Source organism: Eleutherodactylus coqui, chromosome 3 (assembly GCF_035609145.1).
Source record: "Eleutherodactylus coqui strain aEleCoq1 chromosome 3, aEleCoq1.hap1, whole genome shotgun sequence".
Classification (NCBI taxonomy): Eukaryota; Metazoa; Chordata; class Amphibia; order Anura; family Eleutherodactylidae; genus Eleutherodactylus; species Eleutherodactylus coqui.
In genome coordinates, this window is record NC_089839.1 from 248428618 (window position 1) to 248443608 (window position 14991).

General features: G+C 45.6%; 1 protein-coding gene across 4 annotated transcripts in view; it reads right to left on the bottom strand.

Annotated features, from left to right (window-relative positions):
* AGL (amylo-alpha-1, 6-glucosidase, 4-alpha-glucanotransferase) overlaps positions 1-14991 on the bottom strand; it is a 94957-nt gene that overhangs the window by 49536 nt on the left and 30430 nt on the right. For 2 of the 4 annotated variants that reach the window (XM_066597243.1, XM_066597242.1), the window contains exons 1-3: positions 14138-14256; positions 13730-13879; positions 4404-4614 (exon numbers count right to left, since the gene is read on the bottom strand). In XM_066597243.1, the coding sequence (XP_066453340.1) occupies positions 4404-4614; positions 13730-13811 (293 nt within the window). In that variant the 5' untranslated portion in view covers positions 13812-13879; positions 14138-14256. Of the gene's footprint in view, positions 1-4403; positions 4615-13729; positions 13880-13957; positions 14056-14137; positions 14257-14991 lie in introns of those variants that run through there. The other 2 variants (XM_066597244.1, XM_066597245.1) reach the window with 2 other exon arrangements.

Genomic DNA, 14991 nt, shown 5'->3' on the forward strand with positions numbered 1-14991 from the left:
CACGATGCACCACGGGTCTTCTCCCATGGTGCACCGTGGGCTCTGTGCGGTCCATTGCCGATTCCAGCCTCCTGATTGGCTGGAATCGGCACACGTGACGGGGCGGAGCTACGAGGACCAGCTCTCCGGCACGAGCGGCCCCATTCACCAGGGAGAAGACCGGACTGCGCAAGCGCGTCTAATCGGGCGATTAGACGCTGAAATTAGACGGCACCATGGAGACCAGGACGCTAGCAACGGAACAGGTAAGTGAATAACTTCTGTATGGCTCATAATTAATGCACGATGTACATTACAAAGTGCATTAATATGGCCATACAGAAGTGTATAACCCCACTTGCTTTCGCGGGACAACCCCTTTAAGTCTCTGTTTACACTTGCATCATGGCTTCCGGTTCTTAGTGGAGCCATGACAGATCCGGTTCTAAACAGTTCCAAATGAATCATGGTGACAAAAACAGCTCTTCACACAATGCTATTCCTGCACTCATGAATGGGCTGCATTGTATCCCAGAACTGCTCTCTGTATACCAAGTGGATTAAAACCTCTACTTTCTGCAAGTGATCAGCCTTTAGGAGAAGCGAGATCTGCAAGAATGTTCTACTAGAGTAAAATGTACTGGTACAAAGCTGTATTTGCCATTTATGAAATGGGACATCAATGTGTATACAACGCTCGGTAATAAGTTATTCTGTAAGCCTCACTCTTCTCTAGTGTTTATTGGTAATTTCAAACACAGGCTGATTCATGTATAACCTGACTGGGCATGTCCACCATGGAGTCGGGGAAAAATAGATGTTGGCTGAACGAGCATCAAGCCAACATCTATTATAAGTGTATGGCTGGCTGTAACTAGTAAGGAGAACACAGCACATAAGTTACTAGTAATTACTAGTGCTATATGATGTCAGTTGTGTTTTAGTTTCTTACATGTAACTTGCATATAGCCATGTGAATACGACCCTAATCTATAGAACTTTCCGCATGCTCCTGAAACAAACACCTAGCAGAAATCTTGCAGACAACGCAAGTCTTAATTCCCAATTATCTCTCACTTTTTCATTTGACAGGGGTCTGAGATCTCCTTTAAAGGCTCATTTACACGCAACGATTATTGCTCAAAATTATTCAAATGACCGAAAACTAACAATAATCATTACATGTAAATGCGGGCATCATGCTCTTTTCGCCTGAACGATGATTTTAAGGTGAAGACTGTAAGCTGTGTTCTCCACAGGAGTCGTGAGATTACATTGTATTCTGCCAGCAGCCCCAACAGAACAATGCAGCTGTGTGCATAGCTGGGTGTGTTATTAATCACACATTGGGCTCTGCAAACAGCTCCTGCTGTTCATGCAAATGAAGATGATAAAGTGTTATTGGTAATTAGTGTCCATTAACACTTTATGCAAAAAGATCGCTAAAAATTTCAATCTTTCAATCGTTTGAAAGATTATTTTTGAATGTAAATGGACCTTAAGGCAGTCTTCATTTACATCTGGAGGAGTGGGGGAGGTCTCCGGCTTTACCCAATTATGTAACAGCCAAAGATCGTTCTGGTGTGAGGTTTTTTTTTAGAAAGTTGTGGTGGAAGTGGCTGATCTTTGGGACACACAGAACTCTTTAATTTATATCTCACAGTTTTTATTGCATATATGATACAGAATTAAATTAAAATAGAGGATATTAAGGGTAATCTGGCACAATGAGAAATGGCCTTCTGACAAGCAGTGCAGAAGACTACAAGATGCCTTATTAGCATATAGAGCATGGGCTGTTTGTTGGCTAATTGCAGGGGAGTGAAAGTATGTTCAAAGATAATAATGACATCATTGGAATCCGTGTCTCTTCAAACATCTACATTTTATACGAGGCCAGAGCCCCTGTTTATGGTGAAAAGTACTGCTGTGCTTTATATATATATATTTCCTGTTCTCTTCATATGGTGGCCCTTGTCTCTGTAGTGTTACGGCCATACCCAGTCGCACATTTAGCTTGCAGTCTCTCCGTATGAACGCGGTGTACTGCTCATTAATGTGAGAGCAGCATCTGACAGTCCTATCGGCTGACTTATGACCAGTTCACCTCTGTTGTGTCATAAATCAGCTGAGAAGAAGATTCAGCAGAAGAGATATAAAGGCTGAAAACAAGGCCGTTTGTCCAGTTTCACTGGCAGATCTCTTATAGAGACTCAGTCTGCAGTTTACTACATACAGGGATATGGATAGGGCTAAATCTCTTAATTAAATTGCAAAAATGATTGTCAGTCCAAAATACATGCATTTATGTGAATAAATGGGCCCCATGTGTGTCCATAGCCTTTAAACTGTTCAGATTATAACAATATATATCCAGGCCTTTACACTGTATACTGCTGGCTGACTCCCCTCCTCCAAGCTGCCCCCAATCTGTCACACCAAGTGTGAAACAAAGGACAGCAGAACAGTCGGCTCTACTCAACCAGTCTTTCCTCATTTCATTGCCCTTAAAACACATCCTCAGAATATTAAACAATGGGCATTGATTTGCATCCAGCACATCTAAATGGCTACTTTACAAACTCCAGTGGCTTGTAGTCACTCCATATGGAAACAGTGCACTTCAAGACTGATGCTCATTAATGTGACAGTATGGTCCATATTCACAATAGCAAAGCTGGCTATAGGTATAGATCTTACTAAAGGGCCATTTAAACCCAACGATTCTCGCTCAAAATTTGCTCAAAGCCGTCTTTTGAGTGAGAATCGTTCGGTCAAACGCGCGGACATTGTGCAGTTTTCGTTAACGATTTGCTCGTTGTTGTCTTTTAGCAAGCTGAAAGAGAACATTGAGTCTTATCAGGACGGCATGCTGAGATCTCAGTGGGATATCGCTGATACTATTGTTTCAGCTGGTATCCCGCTTGGAGAACACAGCAGAAGTATGCAGAAGACAGTGCTCCAGCTGTGTTCTGCATACCCCGCTTGGAGCGCTCAGCTGTATACCAGCTGAGTGCTCCATGAACACAGCAGGACTATCCAGAAGACAGCGATCCAGCTGTGTTCTGCATACCCCGCTCGCAGCGCTCAGCTGTGTACCAGCTGAGCGCTCCGTGAACAGAGCAGGAGTATGCAGAAGACAAGCAGCCCTGCTTGTCTTCTGCATACCCTACTTGGAGCTCTCAGCTGTATACCAGCTGAGCGCTTCAAAAAGAGAACAGCTGTATGCAGAAGAGAGCGGTCCCGCTTGTCTTCTGCATACAGCGTGGGCCTTCATTTACACACTTATGCAAAGTGAACGCTCAAAACTGTCCCTCAGACTGCCATTTGAGCGAATTTTGAGCGATCATCTTGCCATGTAAAGGCACACAACGATGATCGCTCAAAAGATGTCTTTTGAGCGATATTCGGTATGTCTAAATGGGCCCTTAGATTTTTCCTTATCAGAACATCAAGAAAGGAAATAAACAAAGTAAATACTACAAATGTAGCATTTATCACCACAAACTACCAAAAGCATGCTGATCAATAAACCAAGATTGTATAGCAAATTGATTCTAATAATAAAATTACCTTCCAGAGACGCCCGCGATACGTGAAAATCCGTGAAGTAGTGGCGTTATATTTACACAAATCAATCTACGGGTAAACTGCCAAACAATCGCAAAAGTGAACGAATCACGCGCTTTTTAATGATGGCAGTTTACCCGCAACGAACAGCAGTAGCCCGACTGCCAGAAGCCTTAGAAGGCGCAGAATGTTTGGGTGGCATCGCAGGGCTTGAAATACAAGATGTACTATAAATGCAGACTTGCACAAACTTTTCTCTTATGGGCATGTACGGGCACCGTGCAGGAGAACAAACAGACGGATGCTACGATTAGTGAGCCAATCGGCGCCCAGGATACAGAACACATTCCATCAGCCAATAGTGTGCCGTGTACAATTTTGCGTTGGCAAGCGCTAGTGGCGTACTGTATTTCCTGTATTACCGCAAAATTCCATGATATAGCGAAAAACTAAACTAAACTAAAATCCGCAATGCACTGAAGCCACAATCATTGAACCGCGATATAGCGAGGGATCACTATAATATATATACATATATACACACACAATAATGGTTGGCTGGATGAGTCCATGTTCGGAGAAATGGTGACACACTGTGCATTCAGCCAACATCCTGCATGACAGTGTGTGCCCCAGCTAAGCTATGGAAGGGGTATGTACAACAGTTTCCTTCTCTAAACTGAAGACCAACAGGACCTTCATCAGAAAAATTTTGCTGTCCTTAAGTTCCGCATTCTTGGCATCAGTTTCGCAAAAGAAATGGCACATTTTAAAGAAAATCAATCAAAGCCAAGTAATATCACTGTCACAAACGATGGCTTACAAATCAGGCATGGGGTTTTTTTTTTACTTACGAAAGGGAAAATCGATACTGAAAAGATCCAGCAATCTGCAAATCTATTTTACAGAATTTGTCGGAATCTTCCTCGCGGCCAGTTGGGTTGTGCCATTGTAGAGGATGGAAGGTCTCACGATTAAAGGTACCGCCAGGTGGTGGATAGTTGGTGTACACGGTGACATCTCTCCCTTGTAGAGTAGGTCCCAACCGGAATTGAAGCTCAAACCCTGAAAGAAGACAGCAAGTTGAGCATGGGCGATGTAGTCTAGTATATGACAGATAGGAACCAGAAATATTTTGTAGGCGTATTGGCTACCTGCCTCATGGGGTTTGGCCGGCCAAGATCTGGTATAATTTTATCAACAGCTAAGGAAAATTATTTATGTGTTTCAAAGGAATATGTGCATCCATTTCATATACTCTATATCTGCAATATCTCAGCTTGGGGTGACATTCACTTCCACCAGGTTATTATGAAATAAGGATAGGATACTAAAAGGTCACCTCCAGGCCCTATTCCAGTCTGGTTAATGCAATGACCGCTAATATTAGCCTGCCCTGCAAGATTATAAGTCATCGGTGTCCGGTTTCTAAGGGCAAAGACACCAGGGGAATATTTGTCTTAAATTAACTTGGCCTTATACCAACAAAGAGATGCTGGCAGTCTTAAATCTTGGGATAAGGTTAGGCATGTACTGTTACAGTCCTCCATGCAGGACTCCATGCATAACGTGCCTCAGCGATTCATGACACAGACAATATTTCTTCTGTCTGTCTATCCATCCATAGGTGAATGTTTGCTGATTCTATAGACCATAAACTACAAGAGGAACTGTAGGGGCTCATGTCCACGGGCGGATTTGAATTGGGGAATCTGCACGGGTCACCCACACGGGAGATCCACAAGTCAAAGTGCCCATAGGCAAACATTGGCATCCGTAACTGAATTTAAGCATGCAAATTTGATTTGCGCACCTCCCGTTGCAGAAAAAAACCTGCAGGATGCTCCATTTCACTGCGGTTCCCGTGCGGACAATTCGCAGTGCATCCGCAATTCAATTGCGGATGCACTGTGGATTTGAAAATTACAATCAATTAGGGGGGTGGGGAAAAGGCTGGAAGGTGATCCGCAGTGCAGCCGTGTACATCCGCGTGGAAAAAGAATTACATCCGCAATCTCCCACAAATGGTTTCCGCAGGAAATCCGCATTGGGAATCCGATCTGCCCGTAGACATGAGGCCTCAATCTATTATTTTCAGCAACTTGCCAAAAGCAAAATTCAAATATAACAAATTGAGTTGTCAATCCATCCAAATAGTCGGCATCTGATGATGAATCTGGCAGGAAATAAAATACACAGAATCTATATATCCAAAGGACACTGATACCATCGACCATGATCTGCAGCTCAGCGATCGCAAAGATCACTCAGCCACAGGCTTCCTGCTGGAGAAGGCTGACAGGTCATTTATTCCTAAACGTGATGACTTTGGTGGCTTTGCAATGCCCAAAATGATCAAAATCAGCCATTTCAGCCAACTTTAATCTCATGTGTTTGAGCATCTTTATGGTAACAATAGATAAACTGCACTCTTTCGTAGAAAATCATTAAGACTCCTTAGAAAAGAAGCATTCGGGCCTCTTTAATGTACTTTTGTATAGAGATAATTAACCGTTATGATATTTAGTAATCTTGTGCATCAGTTTGTTGTATTTGTTTTGTGTCATTTCTGAACACTTTAGAAGGTGTCTTTGTAATTTCTGCATGATGTATATTAGTAAACAATCCCTTAATCCCTGGTGTGTGGACAAGGTATCACATAATACCCAAAATTGGGGTCCGCCCACTTTCTACCCAGCTGCCACGTTTTAGAAACAGAAGAAAAATTGAATTTTCAGCTGCATCTGTGACGGAATATCCGGTCGCAGGTATCGAGATAGATATGAAACCAGCCTTATACCTGGAGTCCAAATTGGCTAATTGCCTGCAGGTTTGGGCATATTAGCATAGGACATATCCTGAGGGAGTAGAAGCAGTCAAGTAGATCATTCACAAAACTGATATTAGACTTTCCATCAGTAGATAGGCAAGGCCTGCATACCACTATATGTCATAGGGTGCTATTACACAGGACAATCTGTTGGGTGCAGATGCCCGACAGCTCGTCCCAGGGATAAGCATTCCTGTGCTTTTACATAGGAACAAGCATTGCTGACTGAATGAATGAGGATTGGCCGCTCGCCTCCACTCACAGTAAGAAAACTCCTATTTACACGGAATGATACTGCGTTCAGTTTTCTGCATTAAAATCCATTGTTCGGAACGTAATTCGCTAGACTGCAGGATGTTCTCCTCGTGGCATATTTATCCTAGCCGCAAGGAGAACAATGGAATGCTTTGGCAGCTTTTTACACAGCTGGGGCTGTGTTGAGATACACGCTGGGCTCTGCAAACAGCTCCTGGAGGTCATTTTACATGCAACTGAACATGATAAAGTGTTAATAGCCATTAAGACTTTATGCAAATATATCACTAAAGGCCCTTATACACGAAGATTACGAAGGTAATCTTTCAAATGACTGGAAAATTTAGCAATCTATTTGCATAAAATATTAATGGACAATAACACTTTATCATCTTCATTTGCATGTAAAAAGGCCTCCAGGAGCTGTTTGCAGAGCCCAGGGTGTGTCTAAATTGTTCTCCTTGCAGCTGCTTGCAGATTGCATTGTTCTCATCCCAGCAAGTGTAAACATGCTGTGGAGAACAGCATGCAGTCTATTGAGAGATAAATGTGTTTGCTTTATCTCTCAGTGGCTGAAGGATGGATTTTAAGTTAACCTTAAAATCATCGTTCAAACGAAAAGTGCCTGATGCCCACATTTACATGTAACGATTAGGTTCCCTTTAATGATGTTGTTTCACGAATGTGCTATTTAATCATACAATGTAGCTTTACTTTGGCACTACAAATATGCACACCTAATGCAACTTAACCCTTTCCAATCCACTGTCTGACGTCTAAAGACATTCTGATTTAAAGGTGTACATCTCCGATGTCGGAAGACGTCTATCGGGGTTCTCTTACTGCATATTGCCAGCCTCTCTGCTGTTGGAGCCTAGCCAACATGTCACCTCATGCAGTACTGGCTTTAGCCAGCATATAGCTCCATTTTATAACAGCAGAAAAAGAGTAAGCCCCCTAGGAAAACCAGGATACAAATTGGATTGGAAAGGGTTAAAGGGGTTTTGCCAAAATAAACTATTGATGACCCTTCTTTTGGATAGGTCATCAATAATTGATCGTCAGTGGTCCGCTACTCAGGGCCCCACCAATCAGCTGTTTGAAGAGGCGGTGTCTCTCAGGTGAACGCTGCAACCTCTTCTCAGGCCTGTGATGACACGTTCATCAGTCACATGGCATGAGAGCAGCTCAGTCCATTTGAATGGGACTGAGCTGCAATACCAGGCACAGACACTATACAATGTACGGCACTGTGTCTGGTAGAGAATGAAATGACAGCAGCATTCGCCAGAGTGCCACTGTCACTTTAATCAGTTGACCGATGATCAACTATTGACAACCTATCTTGAGGAAAGGTGAATAGTAATTTAGTGCTGAAATACTGCCTAATCTGGCCATACACAATAGATAAAAATTGGTTAAATCAACTGAAAAGGGTTCACCCTTGTACTCCGATAGTAAAAAATAAAAGTCTGTGCCTTGTAGGATTTTGGAAGTGGCTTATTTCTCTCTCCCCATTAGGCTGGGTTCACACAGGGCGGATTTGCCGCGCAGAATTTGGCCGCGGCAAATCCGCCTGCGGCCGCTAATCTCGTGCTTAGCCAGCCATGTGGATGAGATTTCTCAGAAACCTCGTCCACACGGGACGGCCAATCCGCTGCGGGAAATCCGGCTGAAACCGCGGCTGCGGCGACCGCCGCAGCCGCGGTTTCAGAGGATGCAGCATGTCTATTTACTTTTCTTTTGTTGTTTATTTTCGTCGCAGCCGCGCTCTCCTTTATGGGAGCGCCGTCCGCAACGGAAAAGCAAGCGGCCGGGCTGCTTCAAAGCCGCCGCGGCTTAAACCGCAGCGGTTCTCCCGCCGTAATCTCGCGGTTTTTGCTGCGGCCAAACCGCGAGATTTCTGACGGGAATCCGCCCTGTGTGAACCCAGCCTTAAAATAAGTTTGCACATTTGACTTAGTGTGCATTATTATAGCAGCAAAAGACCCTTCAATGAATGACATATACAGACAGTGTTTTATACTCAGGCAGATATATAATGGCAACACAAGAAATGCTTTACTTCATATATGGATGTTGTAAGACAAATGTTACTTCCTCTAAGGAAAATGTCAGCTTACTGGTAAAGAGGACATGTCATTATCCTACAGCCTGTCTGCAACTAGGAGCCAGAACTGAAGTGGGACCTTCCAAACTGGAGATGGGAAAGGTGGGCAGGAATAGGAGGTGCAGCGGGAGAGCCGCAGGCCAGGTTACACATAGCAGATCGTTGTTGCTGCAAAACCGGAAAATCCACAGCAAAATCTGCCTATCTTGCCGCGCAGTCTGCCTGTCACCACCAGGGCGGCCATCTTTCCTGAGCAATTTAACAGCATCTAGAAGATATGCTTTATGACAGCTTTATGGGCCCAGTCACACAATGGACAGGAGAAGACCCATTGACTTGTATGGGAGACTGTTCTAGACATGTGACCTGTGAGGAGGATATTCTGCAGGGAGGGGAGTAGATAGTTACAGCTTATACCTGTAGTGAGTGGTGGATCCTGTGTTATCTGCATATAGGCGTCACCTCTCAGTGTAATCCTACATGTGACTTTAGTGAGAGCAAAGAGTTCTCACACAGGCATTGGACGGGAGAAAGACGTGACCAAGTCGCGGCTAAATCTCCTGTTTTCTGGCCCAGTCATGTGGCTTGACTGCAGAGTATATACCCTGCAGCCCAGAATTCCGTGGTCTGGGGGGAAAGACCTTAACAGAGCTATGGTCTCTTCCCCTCCTCTAGCCAACTGATAGCGGCAATAGAAGCTCCCATAGAAGGCTATGGGAGCTGCTGGCAAGGTAAAGGGGAGGGACTTTAGCAAGGCGAGCCACTGCTAAACTCCCACCCCCTTCCCTTTTTTGATGGCTGTCATAGGCTTCCATAGGAATCTACTTGAAACAGCCAGCGTATTCCTGCAAAAGATAGGACAAGTCCTATCCTTTCCACCGTCGTGTAAAAGCGGCCGGCTGAAATGCGCAATCTTTTCCAGAGGGCCGATTTTACGCACGGAAAATCGGCTATCTGAACAAATGTATTGGGATTAGAGATGAGCGAGCGTACTCGCTAAGGCAAACTACTCGAGCAAGTAGTGCCTTATGTGAGTACCTGCCCGCTCGTCTCAAAAGATTCCAGTGCCGGCGGGGGGTGGGGAGATCTCTCTCTCACTCTCCCACCCCCCCGCTCTCCCCTGACCACTCCCGCAACTGACCGCTCACTCCCGCCGGCCCCCGAATCTTTTGAGACGAGTGGGCAGGTACTCGCATAAGGCACTACTCACTCGAGTAGTTTGCCTTAGTGAGTACGCTTGCTCATCTCTAATTGGAATCCGATGCATCAGGTGGTCGAGATTTTTGTCCGGCGTCTTATCACGGCAAAATAGACGTGATAAAACGCTTGTTTCAAAACAGATCAGGTAGTGACAGTAGTAGGCTCTGTGGTCAGTGTGAGAAATGCAGAATTTTAGAATTAAAAAAAAAAATAGATTGCGACCAAAAGTAAAGAAAAACAAAAAAAAACTAAAAACATCACCAAAAATTATTTCAAAATGTGATTTATATAAATAGGTCGTTTTTTGATGACACATTCCCTCTAACATCTCATGCCTGAGGCCAGCTGTTCCTGATTTGTATGTACATGGTAAACATTAATTAACATAAACCTTTAAGATCTGACCCTCATGGATTAGAAACAATTAGCATGTCAGTAAATGTAAGGAGCCAGCAAAGACAGGGTGGGATAAGAGAAACAATGGCAGCAGGTGGGGGCTGGGATCAGAGTAATATCCTTGTGTTATACCATTATCCATATTGCCTTATGCCCCATTTACATGGGACACTAAATGACTGCACGAGCGGGTGACGTCACCGCTAGCTGGCGCTCGTGCAGAACGTTTAGACAGCAGATCACTGCTGAGTATCACTGACTTCTCGCTCCGCGCTTCACGTTCTATGTGAGACGCTGAGCGTTTGGACGCAGCGAGCGAACCAGCCATGATTGTTATGCTGGTTGAAAGAAGGCAACAAACGAAAAGTAAACGGATAGTAAAAGATGGTTTTACATTTAGACATAACGAATATCGCGCATTTTCGTTCGCTTGAACGAATTTTGCAGGATAATCGTTCCATGTAAATAGCCCTCACCTTTATCCTAAGTCTACCATAAGAAGTAAATGTAGCAGTATGAGATAGACAGAGCAAGTAGCACGTGTTTTCTCATATTAGATCGTTTGGCCGCCCTCACACAGGCGTATTGTCACTGCAGGTCACGTGTGTCATTTTCCCACAGGCGATGCCAATAACCTATTGATTTCTATAGGGCCGCTCACACCAGCGGTTTTTTGCATGCATTACTTGTGTTAAAAAAAAGTGCAGCATGCACTATCTTGGTGCGTATTACGCCCGCATACACGCCGAGGTAGTGCATGGGGATTGGCCGCATGCAGCAAATACGCTTGTCATTGTAAACCTGGACTTTATGTCAAAGGCTGGAGTGTGAAACTTTGTTTCATACTTGCTCCTAAACGTTCTGCAACTACAAAGGAACAACTATCCGCGGTTTTGGCTTTGGCAACATTGTAAGTGATGTAACAGCAGCAGGGTTTTATCACATCAGCACTGTGCAACTAACATTTTAGGCCGGCTTCACACGACCAGATTTCAATAGCAGAACCCGCACAGACGATATGCAGTATTCCGTACCTATTGAAAAAAATAGTACATTCGCATGTCCACTCAGATGAGCCGATAGCGATTGCAATTTCCCTGAACGGATTTAAAAATCGCAGCATGTTCTATTTTTGTGCGGAATCTGCACAGATGGCTTCTATTGAAGTCAATGGAAGCCGTCCAACCTGCAGTCCATCCACAACTGACATTGCGGATAGGCTGCGGGTACCCGATTCATCGCCTAGTACCTGTGCGGGAAAAACAAATATTTAATTTTAAAAAATCTGTATTGCGCATGACCAAAGGCGAGCGTCCGCGGTCATCGGCAATACAGAAAGAGAAGGTACACAGGGTTGCCGGCCAGGGTCAGAGCCGGTTGAGCTCCAGCATGCGGAATCCGACCTGTTCATGTGCAGCCGGCCTTGACTGAGGGCTGTGCTGGCTTCTCCCTGCCCACATCGTGCAGACTGACTCTCTTCCCTTTTGTGCATAGGGAAAAATCTGTCAATCGGCATGCTGTGACCTGGGAGAGGTCGGTGCAGCTCAGCTACGGATCAAACATCATGAACGCGGTGATAGAATCCCTTTACAATGCAATCTCCAAATACCGTTCTCATAGTAGTGGCAGATACTTTCTGATAACACACAGGGCTGGGGGGAAGATTCACATTTTCTACTAATGCACTGCCATCTGTCAGCAGAATGGTCTAGAGTTCATTGACCGATCCCAGCTCCGCAGTCGGATTTGTAAGCCAACTATGAGACATTTACAAATCTCTGCCTCCCTGAGTATTATACCTGGTGGGGTGAGCTAATCTAACATTAGGGAATTGCTACTTCAGCAATACAGTTACTCCCCGACTTGCGAACAGGTTCCGTTCCGGGAGCCCGTTCGCAAGTCCGTTTTGTTCGCAAGTCGAACAAGTAGTAGTATGGAGCGGGATCGCGGGTGGATCCCGCTCCATACAACGTCGGGTGCCGGCTGTTCTTACAGCGGGCACCCGGCGGCAGCAGTCCCGATGAGCCGCGCCGTTTGTCGGAACTGTTAACACTTTAAATACCGCTCTGACAGCGGTATTTAAAGTGTTAACAGTTCTGACGAGCGGCGCGGCTCATCGGGACTGCTGCCGCCGGGTGCCCGCTGTAAGAACAGCCTGCACCCAACGTTCAGGGGGCCCGTACAGCGTCCCACGATGAGATCGCGGGACGCTGTGTGGTTGCTAGGCAGCCGGGGACCTCCTGAAAGGCCCCAGGGCTGCCTATGCAGAGTGCCTATCAAGCGCACGGCATGCTAGGTGCTCTGCATAGACAGCCCTGGGGCCTTTCAGAAGGCCCCGGCTGCCCAGCAACCGCGATGTGACCGGACAGGCTTCTATCAGGCTTGATAGAAGCCTCTCCGGTCCCTGCACAGCATGATGTAATGCCATAGCATGACATCATACTGTGCAAAACAGATAGTTCGTATCTAGCGAAATTCGCAAGTCGAATGTTCGCAAGTCGGGGACTATCTGTAACCTCCTATAATTCTGCATAAATGTTCAAGGGGTTTTCCGACAAACTTTTTATGGGCCCCCATCCAAAACTATATAAAATATACTCACCGTGGCGCCAAAGCTGCCTACGGCACCTGCCATCTTCAGGCCTGGTGTAGAGAGAAGGGCGGCAGTCAGTAGGTGCAAGTTTCTAATCCAACATCTTTATTCAGCTGCCACAAACAGAATGCACAACGTTTCTACCCAGCTTGACAAAGACCCTTACTGGGTCGAAACGTTGTGCATTCTGTTTGTGGCAGAAGAATAAAGATGTTGGATTAGAATCTTGCACCTACTGACTGCCACCCTTCTCTCTACAATTTGGATTGATTTGGGACTATTGGCTCATAGGACCCGGGGCTCGGCATGAAGTGGCTCACTCATTTGAGTTTACAAGGTCTGTGCTGCTGAGAAGTTGTTATCTTCTGGCCTGGTGACATTCCATAAACCGGTCATGTAGGCTAATATAGAAGCCCCCAGCGGGTTTACAGGACATCGCTGATGACGTCACTGTCAGCCCTTCTATTGGCTGCAGTGGTTACGTGGATAAACAACCCACATGACCGCTGCAGTCAAAGTAAATAGAAGACCAGAGTGCGAGGTGGGGCAGCACCGCGGCATCCAAGAGATGAGCAAGTACTGGTTCTAGTTAGTTTTTTTTTAATATAAAATGAATCCCCCACTGCCTACAATGTAACAATTACTTGGAAACCCCCTCAAAATAACATGAGTCGTAGACATCTACAATGTCCATTAGAAACAAAACATCGAAAAGAAAATCCTAATGATGTCCTCACGTTCCTCCGCTTTAGTGAAGTCTATACAATGCCCCATGCAGGGTAGTGCGGTGTATTACCTTGTTCAAGCCTGAAGAGTCTTTTCTCCAAGTTCTCCATGTCATTGAGCAGCAGAACCCGGACTTGCCTAGTGGACTGCATTGTGGCTTCCTGGCTCTGGTTTCCTTGTCAGATGACCGGCAGATGTCACATAGAAGTACAAGGGGCTCCTGCAAAACAAATAAACAATAGTAAAACTAGGGAAAAATGGAAATAACATGATCCAGAAAACGAGACTGCAGGCTTACATCACTCCAACCTGTCAAAGCTAAGCAATGAGAAAGAGGGTCAGGCCGTGCCTGCAGGACTAGGACTATGGGCTGGGATCCGTGTGGACCATGACAGTGTGACCCCAGAAATAGACACCATGTTGGCATGTAAGCAATCCTTGTTATCCCGCAGACAATCTAAATATATATGCATCTCACCTCCTCCTCACGTACTCCCCCTACAAAGACCCTCCAAATGTCCCTGAAGATCAGACAGAACCCAGGACGTGCAGAGAGTGACAGGACGGTGCAAAGAGCAGGGACCTCCCAATGTCCTCACACATGTCAGCCCTCCTCCTCCTCATCCAGGGTCCTCCCTCCTCTCTGGTAGGAGACGACATACAGGGAACACCTCCCAGTGCCTTCACAGTATACGGTATATACCCCCAGTGCTTGTACTCACAGGACACATACAGGGAACATCTCACAGTGCCTTCACAGTATACGGTATATACCCCCATTGCTTGTACTCACAGGACACATACAGGGAACACCTCCCAGTGCCTTCACAGTATACGCTATATACCCCCAGTGCTTGTACTCACAGGACACATACAGGGAACACCTCCCAGTGCCTTCACAGTATACAGTATATACCCCCAGTGCTTGTACTCACAGGATGCATACAGGGAACACCTCCCACTGCCTTCACAGTATACAGTATATACCCCCAGTGCTTGTACTCACAGGACACATACAGGGAACACCTCCCAGTGCCTTCACAGTATACGCTATATACCCCCAGTGCTTGTACTCACAGGACACATACAGGGAACACCTCCCAGTGCCTTCACAGTATACGGTATATACCCCCAGTGCTTGTACTCACAGGACACATACAGGGAACACCTCCCAGTGCCTTCACAGTATACGCTATATACCCCCAGTGCTTGTACTCACAGGACACATACAGGGAACACCTCCCAGTGCCTTCACAGTATACAGTATACGCTATATACCCCCAGTGCTTGTACTCACAGGACACATACAGGGAACACCTCCCAGTGCCTTCA